General features: G+C 49.9%; 6 protein-coding genes across 6 annotated transcripts; 3 read left to right on the top strand and 3 right to left on the bottom strand.

Moving 5' to 3' along the window:
• Positions 1–2,137: 2,137 nt before the first annotated feature.
• FTJAE_54 (uncharacterized protein) lies at positions 2,138–3,166 on the top strand (the record flags this gene model as incomplete). The annotated part of the gene is made up of 1 exon (XM_037351902.1): positions 2,138–3,166. The coding sequence occupies one exon, from the start codon at positions 2,138–2,140 to the stop codon at positions 3,164–3,166; it is 1,029 nt and encodes a 342-aa protein (XP_037212844.1).
• A 536-nt stretch (positions 3,167–3,702) lies between these two features.
• On the bottom strand, positions 3,703–8,525 carry FTJAE_53 (histone-lysine n-methyltransferase H3 lysine-36 specific; the record flags this gene model as incomplete). The annotated part of the gene is made up of 6 exons (XM_037351792.1): positions 3,703–4,494; positions 4,547–6,150; positions 6,208–6,677; positions 7,356–7,468; positions 7,525–8,372; positions 8,432–8,525. The coding sequence occupies 6 exons, from the start codon at positions 8,523–8,525 to the stop codon at positions 3,703–3,705; spliced, it is 3,921 nt and encodes a 1,306-aa protein (XP_037212843.1).
• A 2,730-nt stretch (positions 8,526–11,255) lies between these two features.
• FTJAE_52 (uncharacterized protein) lies at positions 11,256–12,123 on the top strand (the record flags this gene model as incomplete). Its single annotated transcript, XM_037351681.1, has 3 exons — positions 11,256–11,282; positions 11,335–11,443; positions 11,498–12,123. 3 exons carry the CDS (start codon positions 11,256–11,258, stop codon positions 12,121–12,123), a joined length of 762 nt encoding a protein of 253 aa, XP_037212842.1.
• Positions 12,124–13,130: 1,007 nt separating this feature from the next.
• On the bottom strand, positions 13,131–14,692 carry FTJAE_51 (4-aminobutyrate aminotransferase; the record flags this gene model as incomplete). The annotated part of the gene is made up of 2 exons (XM_037351572.1): positions 13,131–14,337; positions 14,391–14,692. The coding sequence occupies 2 exons, from the start codon at positions 14,690–14,692 to the stop codon at positions 13,131–13,133; spliced, it is 1,509 nt and encodes a 502-aa protein (XP_037212841.1).
• A 1,921-nt stretch (positions 14,693–16,613) lies between these two features.
• Positions 16,614–19,551, bottom strand: FTJAE_50 (uncharacterized protein; the record flags this gene model as incomplete). Its single annotated transcript, XM_037351462.1, has 7 exons — positions 16,614–16,667; positions 16,732–16,842; positions 16,891–17,265; positions 17,317–17,649; positions 17,699–18,829; positions 18,904–19,289; positions 19,347–19,551. 7 exons carry the CDS (start codon positions 19,549–19,551, stop codon positions 16,614–16,616), a joined length of 2,595 nt encoding a protein of 864 aa, XP_037212840.1.
• A 1,649-nt stretch (positions 19,552–21,200) lies between these two features.
• On the top strand, positions 21,201–23,051 carry FTJAE_49 (SAS10-like protein; the record flags this gene model as incomplete). Its single annotated transcript, XM_037351350.1, has 1 exon — positions 21,201–23,051. The coding sequence occupies one exon, from the start codon at positions 21,201–21,203 to the stop codon at positions 23,049–23,051; it is 1,851 nt and encodes a 616-aa protein (XP_037212839.1).
• Between the last annotated feature and the right edge of the window lie 200 nt (positions 23,052–23,251).

Genomic DNA, 23,251 nt, shown 5'->3' with positions numbered 1-23,251 from the left:
GAGAGAGAGAGAGTACGTGACTTTTGGCGCGATGAAAGAGCTTGTTCGTAGCAGAAACGCGGAGAACAAAGAGAGACAAGCAGCCGCGTGCGTTGAAGGAGAACGTTTATGAAGAACAAGGCGCGCTGTGTTGGAGGAGAAGGAAGATGATTACGGGCGTAGGATGAAAGTGAAGTGAAGTGACAGTGGAGGAATCTGAATCTGAATCTGAGAGACCGGGTCTGGAGGTGTGAGGTACGTATAGATCAGAAGTTTTTGCCTGCTGGCAGTGACCGCAAGTGCCACGCAACTACACCAGCAATACAGCAGCTGGAGCAAAAATTGACAGACCCGAGAGATTGGCCAGCTCGGTATCACGTAGGTGATGATGAGTAGCAGTGATCAGCTGGCGTGCCGAGTGGTTGAAGTCGTGAATATGAAGGAGGTTCTAATGTAATGAATGAGACGGAGAAGCACTTCGAGTCCCTTTTTTTCCCAATAATACCGGTCCCCCAGCAGCATGACCCAAACGGGTGAATCCAATGCGCCAAACAAGCCAATAAAAGCGGGGGTATATCTGTCTGCCACTGTAAGTGCGCTGCAGGCCGCTGTAGAGTCTGCTAAATGCCCTCAGAAATTATACACCCCTGATCATCGGAAATCCACCAGCCACGCCCATCGATTCCACTCTAAGCCGTTTCGGGCACTTCCAGGACACAATCGAGTCAAATGATTGGCCCGGTACCCTTGATTTTCCGTTCACCGCGGCTCCGTGACCCCTGTCAATGCTAGGTTTGGCATTCTGCAAGGAGCACTCCGGATTCTCTCGATATGAGTGAGGCTTGACCCCAGGTGAGGAACCGCAGATTTGGGTTTGTTTCCATTGTGAATAAGCACCTCAATGCCCGCATTGCATAATACCTACAGGTAGGTAGCCTACCTAATCTAGGTACAATGCAGGCGGAGATTCACCAAAAGACTTTTGTCATGCGGGTTAGCCAGAGGTATGTTCTATTCAATGCGACGCAAGACGCAGACAACAATGAACAACAGTGGATGATCAGGATTTTATGGATGTTCACGGCCCAGCCTAGCCATGGAGATAGATAATCGGCTGATGTTCAATGATTTGGACCCCCCTGGCCTATCATTCTTTCACTCGCACGAGATCGGGTTACTGAATCTTTTCGGAAGCGCGGGAACAATCGCAAGAGTTGCACTTGATACAGGGAAAACTGCTGCACCCACCACTCTCCGTCCGTACGTTTGTAACAGCTGTTCATCCTGTCACTTTGCTGTGGAGCCTTACAATTCTTGTTGACGGAAGACAAGGCATGGGCATTAGCATACGCCACCAGTTGTGACACAGTCTTCGGAGTTTCGGATGACCCACGATATTGTTATTGTCACTGTGTATACTATTGTACGTTATTTATGTACGATTTCTATTGTATTGACGTGATGCAACTGCTTGTCATTATCAATCCCCTGTTCGTCGCTTGTGGCACCGTCAGCTTGGTGTAAAAAGGCTTCCGATTGCAGCTCACCTAAGACGCCACGATCAATGTAGTGTCTTATATCTGGTCAACTATGTTTAATTATGTGAGTGTCCATAACTCTAGTGACTTACTGCATGCTATCCTAGATTATTGGAAGCTGTATGTCGTCCTTCAAGTTGGGTATTCCAAAGTTGAGGTGCTAAGCCAGTAGAATATACGTGTAAAAAACGTGACACTTGGAACGAAGAGACACACTAGACACACAGGATTCATAGATAATAAAACATATGCGAATTTTCCTCTAGAATCAAAATATCCCGCGTATTCCTATGCCGTGCTGTTAATTTCATCCAGAAACTCATTCTCATCCTTATCATCACTCACCCTAGACACTCATAATAAACTCATCTTCAGCCCCGCATTTTACAGACTCGCCTTGCACTGGAGTCAGCCCAACCCATGGAAGCTCCCGGGAACTAAACAAACGGTGCCGCTGCAGCGTCAACCAATCATATCACCCCACACAGAGATCTGGTACGTACCCGCAAGACAAAGAAAAAAAAGTAAGTTGCTTCAGGTTAATAAGGTAGATCGGCTTCAACCACGTGCATTCAATCGTGACGTGACGTCGCGACAGAGCCTCAACCTCCGAAATCACCATGGGCAAGAAACGGAAGCTGTCGCATCAGAATGCGCCCAATGCGCGTCCAAAGAAACTTATTCACCAGAACAAATCCGACCAGAAGAAACCGTCCAATGGCCCCGCGAAGAAGGGCAAAGGCAAGCAACAGCATCAGAGTGATGATGAGCCAACGATACCCTTTGAGCCTCACCACCGCATACTGCTTGTGGGCGAAGGCGATTTGAGTTTCGCAGCGTCTATCATTAAGCATCATGGATGTGCAAATGTTACTGCTACGGTTCTGGAGAAGGATGCAGAGGAATTACTGTCCAAGTACCCCCACGTCGAGGACAACATCGCCGTGATTCGCGGTGATGCTCCCAAGACCAACGAGGCCAACAGAGAAGACAAAGACACACCTGCCAAAGAATCGGAAGCAGGCGAAACTAGCCAAGGTAACCAGAACGAGGGCGAGGACACCAATGGCGAAAGCGACAGCGAGGAAGATGACTACTACGACTCAGACGACCCCGATGCACCACCAAGACCTAAGCGAAAACTCACTCCCAACAACAAGCTCCTCTACAACATCGACGCTACTAAGCTTCCTAATTCACTCATACGCGCTCGATTCGACCGCATCGTATTCAATTTCCCTCACGTTGGCGGAAAGTCCACTGACGTGAATCGCCAAGTTCGCCATAACCAGTCCCTTCTCGTTTCCTTCTTCGAGCGCGCCATTCCAGCGCTTGCGCCCGACGCTGCCATTGTCATCACACTATTCGAGGGTGAGCCATACACCCTCTGGAATGTCCGAGATCTCGCTCGCCATGCTGGCCTGCAAGTTGAGCGCAGTTTTCGCTTCCAGGCTCGCGCATACCCCGGATATAAACATGCACGAACGCTGGGCGTCGTTAGGAACTCGAAGGGTGAAGTGAGCGAAAGTGGATGGAAGGGTGAGGAGAGGGCATCGAGGAGTTTTGTGTTCAAAAGGAAAGAAGATATCGCTCCGGTGGTCGGAAAGAAGAGGCGGAAGGGTGACGATTCATCTGACGATGAGGACTGAATTGAGATGCTGCAACACGAATAGAAACAGCGTAATTGGAGTCTGGTGTTACAGGACAGCACATATAGAAATGCCAAGGGTATCTCAACCCCAAGCTTTCCGTTTTTATTCCCCAAGAGGGTGTTCCTACACCGGATGACCAACTGGATGGATTGCTTGCGTCGGAACGCGAATAATCGACCCATGATGAAGCACGATTCTCAGAAACACCAGAACGGTATGATATTAATATCAGGGATCAAGACAACCCCCAACGCCAAGAAATGCCTCTGCAGCTCGAATTGTCCGAGTAGCAAGCCCAATAGAATATGCGGCCAACTCTGCCCCCCCGGATTGCCCATTGAACACAGGGTCCAAAATATACAGGCTGTTCGCCGTTTATATAGTGATGGTACAGTGCGCCTGGTATTGGCCCTTTAACTCCCGAAATGCAAGTGTGATTATATGTCCCAACCAAGCTCCATTAGTGCTCCTATCCGTAGACTGCAGTGCCGGGGGCTCAGCAGATCCTGTTCTGCAACCCTTTTGCTCGTGCTTCAAGCTGACGTCTTCTGCGACCCAACCCCCCTAGCCTCGTGATTCAGGCGAGACAGCTCGTTGGAAACATCCTGTAAATCTTTTTCAGCGCCTCTAGTGGCGTCCGCCAGATCCTTCGTATTGTTGGCCTCGTCTTCAAGCCTCTGTGCCTCCTCGTTCTCCCTCATTAATGCCTCCTCCTGCTCACGAAGAGTCTGCTGTTCAGCATCAACAACACCTTCCATGGCTGATTGCGGAGGAGGCGGCGGAGGAGGAGGAGGGCTGGGCGCATCCAGTTCATCCTCTCTTAACCTCTTCATGTTTGGCCCATCGGTTGGAGATATCGAGAGCGGACCTTCTACTTCCAATTCCCTCTTCCTCTTACGCTCAGGGCTTCCCAGAGAACCACTGCCCTCATTATCCGACGCCGCGGCAGCATCAAGCCCATCACCTGGAGTCCCATTAACATTGACTAAAGATGTGCCCTCAAGCCCACCGGCAACGGAGCCAGTACTGATCCCTACAGCACTGGGGCCTTGGTCACCTTTCACCTGGGTATCTGCGTTTTCGCCCGCCCTTGGTTTCTGCTGATCACCGAATTTCTTAACAGCACGGTCTAAGAAGTCCTTGACGTACTGCTTCATTTTCCTCGCCTGCTTTTCACTTAGGGGTGCATTGGGGTCGCCGACCCGGTTGTTCTTATAGTCGGACGAGACAAGCTTCTTAGCTATCTCTTTACCAAAGCGCTTCAGCTCCTCCTTAGGAAGTTTGTGATGGAATTTGTCGAGGACATGTTTGATGTGGGGAAATACCTAGCCACCTGTTAGTAAAGAGAGTCCTTAGTAGAACTCGAATGCAACTAACCGTGTTTTCGTATATCTTCATTTGTTTTTCGACGGGAAGAGATCGCCATTTCTCCTCCTTCTCCTCCTTGGGTGGCGTGTCTGCCGTCTTGGGCGTCGAGACTGAAGTATGTTTAGGTGTTCCCTTCTCAGTGACCTGGGCGATAATACTCTGGATCGCCAATTGCTCCTTCATAGCCTTGGACGGTGCCTTGACAGCAGGTTCCGCTACAGGCTGGGTAGGTCGCTGCCATGTTGTGGTGCCTTGCTTGTTATAGAAATAAGTGTTTCCTGCAGCATCCTTGGCGGTGAACCATCCCTGAGGAAGCCCACCATTGAAGGGGGGCCTGCGAGGGCGTCCGCCGTTCTGGAAAAACGCGACGTTCCTTTGCGGCATGCTGTTTCGAGGACCTTTCGGCGCGTCAATGGTCTGTGGCGACGCTGTCTTTGAAGATTGCGCTGCCTCCTCGTCTCGACCTGCACCGCGTCGCTCCTCAAATGAGTTTGCAGCGGGTGCGTTGGGGTCAAACTTGCGCCGTCTGATTCTGTACGCCACCTCCAACTTACTCCACTCGTCGAGAAGGTATTTTGACTTCGAAGCCACGTCTTCGTGCTCGGATCGTGTCAGACCCTCGATGGTGGCCTCAATTTTGGAGTCCTGGATCTTGTTCCTTGTCAAGCGTGGGAACTTGTCGAGGATATCCAAAACCTGAAGGACGACGTTGTGGTCCTCGATAAAAGTGTTGAGTGTTGTTTTGAGAATTTGGTAAGCGTGCATACGCATAACACAGTGGATGACGCGCTCCTCGTCGCACCGCAGGATACGGTCCAGTAATTTCACCGCAATCCATTTCTCTTTGCATTGCATAAGAGCAGCCATGACCTTTCGCGCGTCGTCCTCGTTGAGACTGCGCGAAGGTATACTGTTGACATATTCCTCATCGTCCTCATCTGGCTTCTTCTTCCGAGGCTTCTTTGCCACGGAAGTATCCCAACCGTCACCTCCATCGATACCTAGAGCCTCGACAGTCGCGACAGGCAATTTGGTTGCTCGCTCAGTTTGTGTTTTGCCTCCAATGAATCCCACGCAATTGACTTCCCCGCAGTAGCAGGGTTGGGGGTCGGCACCATATCGGTCAACATTGTAGTTAAACACCAACTCTTCTCCGGACTGGATCTTGCGCGAGGCAAAAATGCCCATTCGGAGTTTGTCGCCAACCACCCACTTATCAACATAGCAGTTGGGGTTGCAAGAGTGATTGCAGAAGCGACCATAGTTGCCCTTTTTTGTTGCGTCCACAAACTCGCTCTTGTTTAGCGACATGAAGTAAAAATGCTTGATACCCTCTTCGTCGTATTGAATCATTCGACGGCGAAAGGTAGGCTCATTGATAACTTCGCCAATGTACTCAAAGACAAAGTCATTGGCTTGTAGATCAGAATCGGCACGGAGGCCGAAACCCTTCTTTTCGGTCTTGATGACAGAAACGTTGGCGTACTGCTTGCGCTGGAACCGCTGATTCTGGCACCCCCCTGCACAATTTCCAGCCTCAGCGCTACATTCCATTTTTGTCGCTCGGTTGATGCAGTCCGAGTCCTCGCCACATGCAATATTTTCGCCATTGTCTGCAGAGAAAAGTTAGCAAGGCACCAGACCACAAGGGCTCATTGTGGGCAACGTACGCCATTCTTCCCGACACTCGCAGTCCAAGGCGTCGTTATCTGTAGATCCAAGGTGCTTTGAGCCGTACAGGCAATCGGGGATGAGCTGAAAGAAATTACAAGATTCGGCGGTCATGTCGGGTAGGTGGTCGAAAAGGACGGGTTCGCGGCTGGCTGCCAACTTTTGAGAAGCCTTTCGAGAGAGCTTGGAGGGCCTGCTTGAGCTCGGTGTGTCTGCGCTTCCACTGCGCGACTTGACGCCATCGTGAGAACCGCTCGGCGATCGGGATTCTTCCTGGCCGCCATTCGTGATGGACATGGGAGTCCTCTCCTCCTGCTTCACCTGCGCGCCGTTTGTGCCCTCCTCAAGCTTGATTTCCTCCATTTTGCTAGTCGTATACTCGTCATCCTCCATTAGTACATCAGGAGCAAAAGCACAAAGGCCAGGTTTGGAGCGTGGTCTCGGGATCCAAGGTATCGAAGGTACTGGGCTGTCGCGAAGGAGCAGGACGTGTCGAGAGGTCAATGCGAACGCGAAGAATGACTCGTCCCAAGACAGCAAAAAGGGTGGAGTGTGAACGCGGAGTTGGTGGAGCGGGTAGACTATATCCCAGGCGCATCTACTGCAAGGCAACCTAGGGACCTTACGGGGGAACGAAGCAGAAAGTTAGAGGCGAGGCAAGGCAAGGCGAGAAGAGAGGCCCGAGAGAGGGTTACTTGATGTATGCAGGCCAAATCCGGGGTTAACGTTAAGCGGTCACGAGAAAAAGCGACGGAGCGAGACAAAGAAGCCAGGGCACATTGAGACCGTGCATCGACGATTACAAAAAGACAACGGGAGGGACAAAGCCAATTCGAGTCGAGAACAACTCAATCCGACCCAGGACAAACCAACCCCAAGGCAAAGCAAATAGCAAGCAAGCAGCATCCATCTTTTGTCGGAATTTTATGGCCCCGAGTGCCCGACGTAGTGGAAAAAAGGCCCGACCGAGGCAACTACAGCGCGCCATAATCGCTATTCCTCCAGTTGCGTGCAGCTCAGTAGTAAGCCACCGCCAAACAACCTTTAACCTACTATCCAATAGTTATCAGTGTTTACCTATATTTTCGCATCAATTCACACCGATTCTCGAGGCTTTAGGTCTCTGAGCGTCCTCAACGTGGACGACGTATCAAGGATGCGCCTCAGCAGCTCCTGGTAGTCCCAACCCAGGGCCTCTGCAGCCAACAAGGTGAGACTTGCTTGATCCTCGCGCCCAGGCCGACCAGGACCCGTCATGTTCTGCAAACAAACGTCTTTAGCCACGCCTTGAGCGCTTCGGGAAGGACAGGACAAACCGGTTTCATGTTCACGTCAAATAAGGCAAACTTGGAGTCGGCCGAGTCCTTGAATCTGCGGACATCAATTCGAATCGGCGCTGTCACCGCCAACGCTTGTGCCACCCTTTCGCATTCCTCTGCCACCTGTTTGTATGCGGCCTGGCTCCCCTCTGCGGCGGTTATCGCCCTTGAGTTTGCTGTGACTGCGACGGCGCCATTGTAGGGAGCAACGCCATTGATGTGGTTGAAACGGGTCACAACAGGCAATGCCCAGTAACTACCTCCTCTCGATGTAGGCGGCATAACCGTAACAGTCGCCTCTTCGCCGGCAAGATATTCTTCCACCATGATAGAGGGTGATTCTTTAAATAAGGCCTGTGCATGTTCAATGAGTTCCTTCAAGCTGCGACAGACACGAACGCCATGGCTGCCACGGCCACGTATAGGCTTTGCGACAATTGGAAAAGGGAGGTCAAGCTTCTCAAGAGTCCCTTGAGTGTCTTGGCTCTCGTTTAGGGTCCATGCTCGTGGCATAGTAAACCCGCCAAGTTTCCGCAGTAGATTGTTAACAAATTCTTTGTCGTCGTATCGCTCGACAATCAACGGGCCTTGCCCCACAACTTTAATATGGTCTTGATGCTCCGCGAGACGAGCCGATACTTGAAGAGGATGCGACGAGAAGAGGATCGTGTTGGCCCATATATGGCTTGCGCCCTTCTTGACAGCCTCTAGAGTACCATCCTCGGTATCGGGAAACGACCATCCAGCTTGTTCAATTGGTTTGGGAGCATTGTGAGGGCAGATGACATCGACGTTCGGTGATAGGCTCAAGTTGTAGGCGATATCGGCGCCGGAGTCCATGTAACCTGCGAACACAGTTAAGCAAACACAGTGAATTGGGCAAAGAAAGGATAAGTCCTCGAACCTCCGGGCTTCTTTGGTTTCTGAATCCCATCAATAACGGGAGGGTCGAGACTTTGGTAAAGCACAGCCACGCGAGCTCTTGATGCCGTGGACATTGAAGCTTTCAGGTTAATCAAGGACGAGCGATGACGAAATTGTCGGCCAGTTCCTGTTGTGAGAGATTGTATCACGTGCATGGAACTCGAGACAATGCGTTGCATGATTGAATTGGAGTATGATACTGATGGATTAGAACTAAGGACTCGAGAGAAGGAGAAGTTATTATATCGTGGAGCCTTTGATCTTGGATCTGCTCGTCGGAACCATCCGGGGGGCCATTCCATGGACGCAGATGGAGTAGTCCGTGATATTACCTACCTATACTGAATGTCCAGGCTTTATCAACGCCAATTGACGAGATCAATGAGCTTCATGAGCTGTTTAAATATTATTCCTATGAGTTCTGCTTCCTATGATGCAATTGATCTATCGGCATTATAGGCTGAACAACAATCATAACTCTTTTTCTTAGCTATTTCGAATAGGGCCCAGTCAGACGTTGCCAGCTCATTGTGCATTAATGCCTGTCTAGAAGATCAACGCCGTGGCTGGATCTGGTTATAAGAAGGAGATGCGCTCTCTTGTCTAAAGCGGTTGATTGATGCCCTGCTTGTTCCTTTTCTTATGCAATGATGAACTGTCACTCAAAATGAAGCAACTGGACTTGCATCAGATCCAATGCTGATGCTGAGACTCTACGTACCGACTGGCCTGGAGGGAGTCCAGGCCTTGACGAACAGTTGGCCAGTGCAACGCTGGCGAAATACGACGAGTCGACCACCAAATCAATGACCAGTCATTCTTGTCTTCGACAGCAACAAAGAGACAACAAACTCTTGAGAAGACCCTAATGAATGGCCTGAAACCAAGGACCCGTCGCCAACTGGCCAATAGGCCTCAGCCCATCTCGTGAGGTTCCAGAGATTTGCACCAACAGCCCTTGCCCAACCCTGACGGTAAATAGCCGGGCAACTCTTGATTAATAGTCGCTGACTTTGCCTTGCACAGGATACTGCACATCAAGTCAAAACCAGGCTGAGCTCATCGCTGGTTGGTGGCCACACATGCATCATGGGCATGGATGGAACAAGGACAAATACGGCACCAGCCGCATACGCGAGAAGCCAATGGAATATCGCCAAATCCATGTTGGTGTGTATCGATGGGCTGAGCCTGTGAGCACGGGACATGGACATGGACATGGACATGGAGTATGTAACTATTGTGTCTGCCGTCTACAGAGGGCCCCCTTCTCTTCGATAAGCCCCCTACTCCGAGTCAGGCGCCTCCAGGTTCTAGTGGGATTGGTCCTTTGAGTTCTCTTTAGACCCGTCCTGATGCACCTATTTTTTGTCCGAGGAGTGAGTGCTGCAGTGGTGCATCATGGCAGGGTCACAGTCATTAAAGAAACAGGGACCATGGACAAATTGGAGCTCTCCGAGTGAGACATTTAGAGGCCTCTCGACGCAATTACTCAATTCAATAAGCCTTTGGGTTGTCAGCTTGATTTGCCATGGATCCAACTTTGGTGGCAGTCATACTCACTCACAATCATATCAGATCAGCTCAGCGCCTCACTCGCAAACATGGATAGGAGGATTTCCAGATCCAGGAATCGGCTTAAGCTGTACCACGCAACACACGCACATGTACATGCACCGCGCATGCACAATCTCATTACATCCATCGCTGCGCATCTCATCTCATCTCATCAGGGGATAATGAGATGAATTGTGCTGGATCGCATTGCGTCTTGTGCATCGCTTTCTCGGCCACTCCCGTCCAATATCATGTGCAGCAGTTTTACAAACGGGCTGAGGCGGTACTTGAATATTGAGCAAACCGATTCATCTATTTGGTGGCTTCAGTCCGAATTAGGTACCTACCTTACCTACATTACCTAGTCGTTGTCTCTGTGCACCCTCTGTCTGCCTTATAGGAGGCATCCAGGGTCTGACACTGACACTGACGTTGAGTCTGTCATTATCTGTTTCTCGCCCGTTGGTCTACTTGCACCAGCATTGTCACCAAAACCTACCTACCTACTTACCTGCTGCCTATATTCACCACTGCGGTTCTTTTGATCTCAACATCGTCAGTGTGATCTGCCCTTCACTCAAACGAGCATCTCTTGTCAAGAGAATCTCCCCAAGCTTCACCTTTATTACTTCACAAGCTACCGAAACCAAGTCCTGCTCCGCTTTAGAATAGACCTGAGACTTTAAGAACCGGTCGAAAACACTCCATAAGGCGATCTCACTACACCAGGCAATAGCCTCTCGGAACCTGCAACTTTACCCAGGAATCAATAAGGCCTCTTCATTCTTTTCAATAGGTTCCAGCACAGAGAGTATCTCAGCCCAGACCTTGTGTTCCCGCATCTGGCTACAAGTAGCAATCTTCGCTTCTTCGTCCATCCGCTATCACATGTACCGCAGCATCTTGAGCGAGTCGCTTCCTTTCGTCGTACCCGACGTCTCCAAGCCAGTTGGCTGGGTCCATCGTTAGGCTATATCGTGGCCCTTAAATGCAATATATCACAAGATTCCACAAACTATTCTATTCTTTTAGCGTCTTGCCATCAACCTCCAATGAGTCTATCGACCGAAACGCCCAAAGACGACATTCGCTTTCTAAAGACTTCCGCAGAACGAGGATATAGTCCTCGATGGACTTTCAATTCTTCTCGTGGTTGAGATTTTATGAGAATTCACTTCAACATCTACTTTTGGGCCTTTTCCAAGCCTCATTCTCACCAGGATAGTTTTCAAAGGAAAGATATCAGCATGGAACCATTTAACGACCAGGAGAAGGTATATCTCGTCAAGCTAGCCTCCTGAAGTTCTTCAACTGACCAAACTCCAGCGACATCTCCTTGCCGAGATTATCAAGCACAGTCAATTAGATGTCCAATATTTGGAGAGTCTAGTCCGCCATATTGAGCCAAACTGGATGCAAATGCAACTCCCGAACGGTAAGTAGAATAGCCACTACCTCCAGACCCCCCCGAACTAAACATCCTTTATAGGTCGCAACATGGCTCAGTGTATGGAGACAGCTCAGAGCATGTACATAGGACAACGTGGGACAAAGCGGAAAGCTAGCGAAGAAGAATCGAGCACTCAGAACAACAACGACGGCCAACTTCACAGCAATCAGGCTCTGCCTCTTCTGTCTCAACATTCTCCAGCGCAGAACTCACCGGCAAACTTCCAACGCCAATCCGCTATGGCTACCGGGCCCCATTTGCAGCAACCTCAGCAACCTGAACAGCCTCTCAAGAAGAAAAAGGGCCGTCCAGCATATGCAGGTCGGGATGTGACCAGTCAGCGACCCTTCAATCCCCGTCCTATCGCTCCAAAGCCATCTGCACAAATTCTACAGAACCCTCACTCGGGCTTTCGCACTATTGCCCCGGCTCCTCAAGCTGTTCTTCCACCACGGCTCCCGGACTCGTTGCATAATGCATACAAAGGTCCAAGCCGCGTACTTCCTGTGGAGTTTCAAAACACTCACAGGAATTTGGATACTTTCCGACCTTCTATCAAACCGTCATCTGGGATGCTCCAGTCAAAGCAGACAGCAGGGATTTCAGACAACACATCGGTTGGTAATAGCGTTTCGTCTGTTGGGCGTCAGCTAATACTCTGGTAGCATGGAGAACATATGTCTAACCGCACGAGATCCCTTAGTGAAGCGGTACCGCGCGTGCAAAAACAAGAAGGTTCTCCAAACAATCGATCAAGCTCATTGCAACCGATGGGAACTGACGACCAAAGTCGCATAATACAAAGCAGAGCACCGGATGAGATGCAAGAAACGAACACAAAATCGGATAAGGAGACCGCGAATCGACATCAGAGAAAGACTTAGGAAGATGATACCAACATTTCTGAATGGGCAAACGAGGGAGAACAAGGAGCTTCACCGACTACTCGTGGGATAGTTCGTACGATAATGCTAGGCACGAATGTTAATGAGGACGATATAGACAGAGGCAATGATAAGAGAGCAGCTGGTTTGACTCTCAGGTAACCTGTAAAGCAGGGAGACTAATAGGCATGAACTTCAGGACATCTTCAAGACCGTATACGGGCACCAATAGACAGAATTCATAAACTAATGACAATCTTATCAAGTGAGACATAAACTTGCACTGCTTGCCTAAGCGCAATTACATAGATATAATTTGTATACTTGCCCGACATATGACAGCCTCAGAGGGCAAAGAATACTTGTGACCTTTGATGAAGGACGCGAAAAAAAACTCCTGCAAGAGACCTCTTGGGTTATGATAACTTACCTAAAGTCTGAAGACTTTTGTCCTGATGCCCCAAGTTTTTGCCTCCCTTGAGAAATAGACATCTGTCTGCTGATTGAAGAGGAAAGCATGTCACGACAAAAGATAGAATGCTCAAACAGATGCAAGAAAGTGTATGAAAAAGAGCAAGACGCTTATGTTGATTGCATTAACCCTCATTATCCTTGGCTTCATAACACCCAATCAAGTGTGCCCAGTCCATTCCAGATTTCGGCATCGAGATAAAAGAAATATCTGGATCTCCTAGGTCTTCGCTAAATACAATTCCTGATTTATTCAGAAAATCCCAAACTCCACTGTCCTTAAATGGTCATTTTGATATTCCTCTTGCATCCCCCTTTTACTGCTTAACAATCTTCTCAATTGTGTCCACAAGGATATCAGCGTGCTTCTGCTGGAAGATGAGCATAGGTCGCAGACGAACGGCGCTGGCGCCACTGCCACCGATGTTCACACCCAGTTTCTTGGCCTCTCCTAGGAACTGGTCACGCTTGGGGCTGTCGAAGGCAATGAATGTACCTTGACCCTTGCCACGCAGGTTCTCGATCTGACCGGGGTACTTCTTGCTAAGAGACTCGAGGTCCTTGAAGAGGCGATCACCAACTCGCGCGGTGTGGTTGACGAGGTCATTCTTGTTGATTTCGTCGACAATGGCCTTGAAGAGTATGGCACGAGCAGGGTCACCCATCCATGTGTTGAACTGTCTGTAAGGCTTGTTGGGGCGAATAGCAGGGTCGCCATAGTAGAAACCGGCAGCTTGAGCCTTCTTGGAGAAGGTCACGATATCAGGGGGTGTCTCGAGGTTCCAGTGCTCATGAGCCCAGAACTTGCCAGTAGCGCCGATGCCAGTCTGGACTTCGTCGACAATAAGCAGAATGTTATGCTTCTTAGTCAGGGCTCGCAGCTTGCGAAAGAAGTCAGGCGAGGCGTGGTTGTCACCGCCTTCACTCTGGACTGGCTCAACGACAACGGCGCAAGGAGGTAGGTGCCAGTTCTTGATGAGGTGCTCGACCTCATCGAGACTGGCTTGCTCGATCTTCTTGTTCTCCTCCACGTTCTCCTCGAGAGGATATTTGAGCTTGGGGAAAGTCGCTTGAGGCCAGTCGAAAGCAGGGATGTCGACCTTGTGGATAGCCTTGGAGCGGGTAGTAGAAAGCGATCCAAAGAGACGACCGTGGAAGCCGGTCTTGAAAGAAAGAATAGAAAGATCAGGGCTTCCGGGGGCGTGGTTATCCATAGCGCTGTCAAGTTCCTTGGTGCTGAAGTCAACCTCAGGGCCACCACGCTCCTGCTGTCGGCGCCACATAAAAGCGGCCTTGTAGGCAGTCTCGTTCGCATCCGAGCCAGCCATGGCAGTGAAGACATTATCGAGACCCTTTGGAGCAACAGTAAGAAGACTGGACTTGAGAAGATCGGCCCAGTCATGAGAGGGGAAGGCTCCGAGGGCAGGTCGGTTGACAATGGCGTTTACCATCTCAGGGCTGGAGGCGGCCTTGAGAAGGGCAGGGTTGTTATAGCCGACTGCAATTGAAGCAATCTGGGCAAAGCTATGTTATTCGTTAGCATTTGGGGATGAAGCTGGCTTTCAATTGACTCTTACACATCGAGAAGCACGTTGCCATCGGGGTCGGCAATGTAGTTGCCCTTGCTCTTGGTGTAGTCGACAAGCATGTTTGCGCTACGAGTATCAAAGACCTTGGTGAGCTCATCCATGTGACTCTTGGTCTTGGGGCCAGGAATAGCTGTCTTGACCGTAGGGGCCTCTGGCTCGCCAGCGAAGAAGGTCTTCTCAGAGACAGCAGCCATGCGCATGTTGCGCGAAGTAGCGAAAGATCGGCAAGCTGCAGCTCGGGCAGCTTGGACAGCAGGCCGGGCGGCCATGCCAGCGCGGAAAGCCGACATGACTAGGAGTTGCAATTGATGAAGAGTGTGAATGTTTTATAGAATGCTTCGACCGTAAGGTAAAGTGTGAATTGGAATTGTGTTATGCCTGCTAAGTGAGGAAAGAAAGTTAGCATGAATGAAAGGGTGCCGTCATGATATGGAAGCAAGCAATGCCATCAGATCCATGTAGCCATGATACAAGTCAAATTGAGAGGGGCAACTCACTCTTTTCAAGCTGAGGTAGAAGCTGTAGGTATGAGGATGTCACACAGATGGGAGATACGGAAGAGGAGGGGAGAGAAGGAAGGGAGGTTGTCGTCAGCCTTTTATAATGTATCACTCACTTCAGAGGAAGGGTCCTTACTCGGACCCGGCTCTCACCTCACCTGCCCAAACACCGGAAGACAGGCACCTTAGTCATGATGAGGTACAACTGAAAGCTACACCTACCACCAAAAAATGTTTCTTTTCCCCGCATTCGCTCTTAAGAAATTGACCAAGCGGAGGGCGGAAGTTGGTGAGAGACAGCGGAGGCAAACAGGAAAGAGGGAGGGGTGAAGCTAGACGTGTTGAAAAGTTGCCGTAATAGGTAAGAAGCTGTAGTGCCCCAGCTCGCCTACACACAGCATCTCTCGGAGACTCAGACCCCGCTAGCTCCTCTGATTCTCTCCGCTAAGTTAGTTATCAGTTATCTTTTGCGACTTGGGTTTCTTGTCATGACTTCTGACCTACTAGCCTCCATATCAATTGCAAGATATAGTTGATTTGCTTTCGTAATAGTATTGATCTCAATATCGTCTAAGAGACCATCTACTCTTCCAATTCCATCTCGCCCTGTTCTTCGTATCAAGGCCCGTGCCTCACCTTACCCACGGTGAACCCAGACCCAGACCCAGATCTCGATAACAGACTGCAGTGCCGACATGTCTACTGTGCAGGGGCCAGATACTACATACGCAAATACGTACCGATAACATCCATGGATGCATTGTCCAACCATTATTGCAGCCTATCTCACACTCAAGAACACCCCGTGACCGGTTGCCAGCCACTGCGTATTCACATATCCAGGTACCGGTATCCGTACTGTTTGATAACAGAATCAATTTGTCCTTTCTTCACGGGTTGACCTTCCTGATTCCATGTCCCGCTCTCCAAATCCACCAAGCTTGTCAAGGCGCGGGGTAATTATAAGACAGGTATCTCCATATATCAGGGTACTTGGTCAGTTGGTATAAAACGACGCTCAGATCCTGATACGCCTTCTAGCTACAGTACTTACACCAATCGAGTCAGAATTACCGACCACTATTCCTCACCGAACTCACCTTGAGACATGATTGCTTACTTTGTTTGGTGATCTTTCTACCGAGTGGGGATTTATCTGCTATGTAAAAGCAGCATATCTCCCATACCGCCCAACAGCATATATACACACCCAAACATGGTAGCCGTCGTTCCCGCTCCACACACCGGGCCGGTTCCGGTCTCGGAGCCGTCCGAGTTCTCGGCTGCCAGCCGTTGCTTTTAGTGCGTTTGGCATCTAGAAGCCTACCCTTTTGGGCAGGTTAAGGGAGACTGGCTTCTATCAATGGCCTAGACAGTTCGTCCCTCTATAAACATTGGAACACGATAACAATCACATGAGTTGAAGACTAAATTTTCCAGCTTGGCCGATCTTTCCAGTCAATTCAAAGAGTAACAAGTCGCCTCGATTCTCTGTGTCCATAAAAGTCTCATGCTGTCACAATGCCAATCTATAAGTTGGAGAAGACGGGGCTCTTCCACCCTTATCAACAACTGCGTTAACTATAATGTTGATGCGTCCGATTCTGATGCCCAAAAGATCTCGCTACCAGAAATGCAATGCCAATGCCATGCCTGTATCACAGAAACAAACAACGCCCACAATGCCCAAAACTCCTGATTCGCCTACAAGTTAAACGTCTTTCTCATGCTCCCGCATATATCTGACAAAGGTCTTCTTGTGGGTCTGGTAGCTGGGTTAGCATCATAAAGAGAACATCGATTTCACGCAGTAGTTAGTGAGTGCTTACCATTCCAGCGTATCTGCCGTCTTTCAGCACACAAATGTACCTGAGTCCGAGCTTCGCGAAAAGCTCATAAACCAAGTCCATTGGTGATCTGATATCCAATGCAACAGGTGCCTATACTTGTCAGTGTGTGCGAGGTAGCACATATCGCAGAATGCTTACAGGATCTATGTAAGGTGTAAAGTCTGTGGGATCATGTTCTCCCTCATCTTCGTCAATGCTAGGAACGTGGTCCATGAGGCAAAAATTCGTTGCTTCGTCTTCTAATTGATCAAGAGCGTATCCAAGATCAGGTGCAGGAATCAACCCAACCAAAATACCGTGCCGCACAATTGGCAGTCCTCCATCGAGTTCGCCAGCCTTGTGCAGAAGCTCGAGTTTGATTCTCAAGCTGGTAGCAGGCACAACCGGCGAGTTGGTAATGTCAATGATTCGTTCTTTTCGAACCCGTGGCACAATGTCAGCCAGGTCTTCCGTAAAGATCGGCTTATGCTTATTGTCCAAGAATGGATATGAATTCATGCTGGTGAGGAGATCCTGTACAAGTCAGTCGCCGCTCAGTACATTGGCCAAAAATGAAAGACTCACATAGATGCTGTTGGGCTCGATAGCATCAGCTGTCCATTTGGCCACGAGGATGGCAAGAGAGAAGGGCAAGACATAATCCAGGCTACCAGTGAGCTCGAACAAGATGACTGCGAGTGTGACAGAGAGTCTTGTCACACCACACATGGTGGCACCGGCTGCAATGAGACCATACACACCGGGTTGGATGCACGAGCCGTCTCTGCTAAAAGCACAGTCTCCCCAGATACCCCAATCGGGGACACGTAGGACGGCCCATTGCACCATATGGCCGACTATCCGGCCCATCAAGCCTCCAACAACCATAGATGGTACATAGATTCCAGCAGGAACTTTCTGTTGGGTGTATTAGTTTATGCCACAGCTCGTTCCGAGTCCTACTTACAATGCCGAAAGTGATAATGGTAAGGAAGCCCTTGATCAAGAGAGCCACAAACAATTCGAAGAGAATAGGGGGGATCTCATCAATAGCCCCAGGACACAATGTTCGTTCTTCCCAGTCAATGCTGGAACCCTCGCACGGCGATGCGACATTGAGAAGCAGCTCAGCAACAGGGAGCTTTGTCAGAGGATTCCAATAGCTCATCAATCCTGTTACCATTGCTACAAGCAGTACCTCCAGCAGAGGGTGCTTTTTGATCAACTGGATCCTTCTGAACGATTGGGCCCAGTATTTAGAGGCTTTGATAAAGAGCGCGCCCAGTGCACCGCCAATGATGCCCACAAATATGAAGCTCCCAAGCTCGAAATACTCCCAGTCGACCAGATATCTCACTTCAAACAGAACAATCTTGTGTGTACCGTAGGGGTTAAGGAATTTGAGGGATAATGCGGCGACGATACAGCAGAAGAAAGTTCGGAACAGCGTTTTTGCAGGGAAGAAGTACGAAACTTCTTCGAGGCCGAACAGTACTCCGCCTAGGGGCGCACCAAATGCCACGGCGACTCCTGCGGCTGCGGCTGCTGAAATAACCTCTCTCCGCTTTCCGTCGTTTCGATCGTACTTGGAGAATAATCGACACAAGATATTGCCAACGCAGGCAGCCATGTGAACGTAGGGGCCCTCCTTTCCGAGACTCATACCGGAAGCAACACTTAGAATCAGTGCTACCATTTTGATCATCAAGGTCCTGGCACCCAGGAAACCGTGCAAAACGAAGCCACTGAGAATGACGCGAACCTCGGCAACGCCACTGCCAGCAGCAGAATAGTAGACCATTGGGGGATTCTCTGGCTTTGGATCGGGTTGCGGTTGAGGTGTCGAAGATTCACTTGTGTTCGAGTCGTCATATGTCTGTGTGGGTTCATCGACAGCCAGGTTCTCATCTAGGGTCGTCAGCTGATACGCAGATGGGACAACTGTTTTTGTCCATAGTGCCATCCAACAGGCAATAAGAGCAAGTGAGAGAACAAAGGCCATGTAAACCGCGAAGCTTCTCCAGATGTCTCCGGAAGGACTGTTCACAGCATGTGCCCATGTGACCCAGTCCTCACAGACTTCCTCGGCGCAGCACTTCTAAGGTCGATATTAGCCTACCTTGGTTCTAAGGACAAGCTGAAGAAGGGGCGCATCATGAATTAGGTACTGACCTTTCTGCTGAGGTACCAAGCTTTGCTGCAGTAGCCCTCCTTGAAATCAAAGACAGTAGATTCGGCAACATCAACTGTGTATGCCATCAATGCAACGAGAAAGCCACAGAGAGCGCTCAAAATCCAGCCCTGGGCGCCATCAAAGATAACGCGAACCCTGCCCCAGAAGTCCTTACGACTTCGAAGCTCCTTGACCCTGTAGGAATCGGCGATTGCGTCATGCACCCAGTCGGTACTGGTGAATTGATCGTACCACATGCGCTCATCGGGGAAAATCGTGCCTTTCGATTCGGCCATAGAGGACTCATGGCGGTCGGACAGGGCGTTAACCAGTCTTGAGCTCCACGAGGGATGCCGGCTATGATTTCGAGAGCCATGATAGGCACCTGAGACACAGAAAATGGTTAGCTAAAGTAAGAATTAATAACTCCTGGAGAACGCACCTATGTAGCTGTGGTCCCGCGATAAGGATCCTTTTTGCTGACGAGTCGAGCTTTGCTCGCTAATACGAATGCGCGACCTTGAAGCTGTGAGCAAGGGGGTTCGCTCGTCCAGTTCTCCTGTTGAAGCATTCCGCTGTAAAGGATTCCGTCTTCGCGTAGTGCGTGGTGAGGGCGGCTCGGAGCCTTCAGCGTCTTGTCCCGCCATGATGGAATGAAAGTATGGTGGAAATGAGGTTGAAGGAGCAGGGAGTGGAGTGACAGAGACAGGCAAGCTCCAAGGGCGATACGAGTTTAAAGCAAGACGCCCTGCCCTGCCTGGTCCGGAGATAAAGGGAAGATAAAGATCAGCAGCAAGTGAAACAGAGATTGGGACACAAGGGCGATCTGGTCCGAGTACTTAGTAGTTAGTATATCGCAACACCCGTGCCCGTGCTTCGTGCCAGAACTTTGATGGTTCGTTGGTTGTCACACCGTCACCGTTCTCAGGGTCCAGGTGACCCTCGTTGGCGGGAGTGTGGAGGCGCGCCAAGCGTGACTGGACCTTAAATCAAGATGGCGGGGGGTGATCAGGTATAAATAGAGGCCGCCTGATGATGATGACACGGAGAATCGAGGAATGGAGAAGAGAAAGGAAGATTCTCATCGATAATCGGAGCTAGATCAAGGTTTGTAGGGACCGAGGAGTGCTAACTTAAGGTTGTTTTCTCGTTGTTATTGGTCTCTTCGACTGTCAACTGCCACATTCGGTAACAAATACGCCGAATCGTGCTCAACGGTGAATCAAACCCACCTAGACTACCCGTCCAACTCAAAATTCTATTTACCTTTAGGTATTTCTAGAGTATTCCCCCCTCTCTTTCGCAATGCAATAAACTCTTCTCTATCCAAAGTTCCCAGGCGAGCGGACTCACGAAGAACAAAAGACATGTCACAGACGTGATGAAACACAATAAAGAATACAGGGGTCAGCCACCAGGGCACGACATGCATTCTGGAGGTACATGAGCGGTCTACGCGTTATGCCCACACTCAAAAGTACCTGTCACTACCCGAGGGAAGTCTTTCGGCATTTCGTCATTGTGCTCTAGGGGGTCCCCACCAAAGGATTAGGTAGCTAACTCCACTTTCTGCCGTAGGCGGCTAGCGTTAAGCGCTTGTTGCGCGTGGAATTGTTAAAATGGAAGATGCATTTGCTTCTGATTCTCATATCGAAGCGCTTCAACGTAGTATGGCATTTAATAAAATGAAGCCGGTGATACAACAGACCTGAATTCGATGTTACGCGAAGCCATTGCCGTTGCATGCGCCGTAGCCGAAGTAACGTGCTACACGTTTGACGATGTGTTTCTGACAAGGGCTTATATCAGGGAGACGATCTTGGAAGTGGGATGCTGATTCCCACGAATCATTCGGGCTTTGGCCGACAATCTACAAGGCATCTTAGTGATGAATCTACCTACAGTACAAAGCAAAAACAATGCCTGATCAACCCCTCAAGCGAGGCATTTGTTTGGATTTAGACTGTCTAAGACCACATACGCGGCCGATGATCATGTGTGTTCTGAATCATGTAAGCTGAGACTGGCCATGTGTTGCAATTGGTTCCCATCATGTCAACTTTATTGTCAGTCAAAAGCGCCAGATTGACCTGTACAGCCGATCATTTTATTTCCGGGAATGGCTAGAATTGTGGCGTTGATGTGGCTGTGGCTGATGGTGGGCTACTCTTATCTCTTATCGGCTAAAAATTCAGAAAAAGTTGCGATTGCGACGGGCTATTTTCTCAACTTTGGCTACGCAAAACTTTAGACGTTTCTTCTTTCTACCCACTCGAATTCCCTACAGCCCGCGAAAATGGCCAAGAAGAGAAAAGCATCAGGGCGCAGTAATGCGCCTTCAGGCCCAAAAGAAGTCGATCCTTCGGAAGCCCGCCTCGGACCTATCACTACCTATGAGGATGTTGCAGACTCAGAAGACGAGTACTTCATGAACCGAGACCAAATACTACTCGACGAAGCGCCAGACTCGAAACGTCGAAGGAAAGAAGATGACGATATCGAGCTGTCCGATGAAGAGGTTCTCGGATACGAGGACTCCGACTCAGAAGAGGAGGACGATCAGGATGATCAGCCGCGTAAAAACAAGGGATCAGCATCCAAAGATGTAGCCTCAGACGACGAAGCTGGCCAGGAAGAGGAGGAGGGCGATTCCGGTTGGTGGGGATCCTCAAGAAACGACTACTACAATGCCGACAACATCGAGACCGAGGCCGATGCCCTCGAAGAAGAAGTGGAAGCCAAGCGTCTTCAACAGAAGAAGCTCTCCAAGATGGCTGAGGAGGATTTCATCTTTGATGGCGACGAGTGGCTAGCCGAGGGTCAAGAAGATGGAGAGGGCGAAGAGACGGTCATAGAAGTCTTGAAGGAAGTTGAGATCACCGATGATATGAGCCCCGAAGAGCGATATACAATTCTCAAGAACCGTTATCCCGAATTCGAGCCTCTTGTCAAGGAATTCCAAAACCTGCAACCTACTTTGGTGGATTTGCAAAAATCGGCCCAGGGTCTCTCGGGTCAATCATTAGAAGCCGTCAAGTACTGGGTTGCCGGCTGTTACGTTGCTGCTCTCGCGAGTTATTTTGCCATCTTGACCTCTCCAGCAAGAGATAACGCAAAGGTGCAGAAAACCATTGATCCTGCCGAGCTACGGGACCACGAGGTCATGGAGACCTTGATGAATTGTCGAGAGGCATGGCAAAAGGTCAAGGATCTCAAGTCTACCAAGAGTTTCGATGGCGACGCTATTTCGGATATCGACGATGATGCATTGATGCAGGGTGTTGAGAATCTCGAGGCTGAGGTGAAGAAAACCAAGAAGAGCAAGAAGTCGTCGAAGCAAGAAAAGGCCGCTGCTGAGAAGCTGGCACGAAAGCTGGAGAAAATCAAGGCTGGAGAAGCTGCTGTTGCTGATCTATATGATCTACCTCTTCCCGGCAAGAAATCCAAGAAGTCCAAGAAGGCTGCTGCTATCGAACAAGACGATGACAACTCCGACTTTGGTGAAGAGGATGTTCTTGATGAACGCACCGCAGCTGAGAAGGCTGCCCGCAAGAAGAGTCTCAAGTTCTACACATCTCAAATCGTACAGAAGGCGAACAAGCGTGCGGGCGCTGGAAGGGATGCCGGTGGTGACATGGATATTCCTCACCGCGAACGACTTCGAGACCGTGCGGCGCGTCTCAATGCTGAGGCTGAGCGACGTGGACAGAAGAACTCCAAGCTTGGAGCAGACCTCGATGGCAACAGCGACGATGAGGACACCACAACGGCCAAGACTGTCCGTGACAATGAGGATGAGTACTACGATATGGTGGCACAAAAGTCAAAGAAGAACAAGGAGGACAAGGCCGCTCGTTACGCAGCATACGCAGCTGCCAGTAAGGCAGATCGAGTTGTCGAGAAGGAGGAGCTTGGTGAGGACGGCAAGCGTAAGATCACATATGCTATCGAGAAGAACAAGGGTCTAGCACCCAAGCGAAGCAAGGACGTCAGGAACCCCAGAGTCAAGAAGCGCAAGCAGTACGAGGCGAAGCAAAAGAAGTTGAAGAGCATGAAGCCTGTTTGGCAAGGCGGCGAGCCCAAGGGAGGATACCAAGGAGAGCTGTCAGGTATCAACACAGCAGTTGTCAAGAGCACAAGACTATAGATTTAAATTCATTAAGGACTTGGTTAATAGCGTCATCAAAGAAAGAATTCATCCAATTTTGTGAAATATCCATTTACTTGGCTTCCACAACATACCTACGTGTAAGTCCCCTGATTATCACCTATCTTATGGCGGGTCGACCCTTGTATGGCGGGGCCAAGCTCCACGTTGCTTGAACAGCCAGGACAGCTTCCCTCCAG

Source organism: Fusarium tjaetaba (genome assembly GCF_013396195.1).
Source record: "Fusarium tjaetaba strain NRRL 66243 chromosome Unknown NRRL66243_c0000002, whole genome shotgun sequence".
Taxonomy (NCBI): domain Eukaryota; kingdom Fungi; phylum Ascomycota; class Sordariomycetes; order Hypocreales; family Nectriaceae; genus Fusarium; species Fusarium tjaetaba.
Note: the sequence above shows the minus strand (reverse complement) of the source record. Positions and strands in the feature narration are given on the sequence as shown.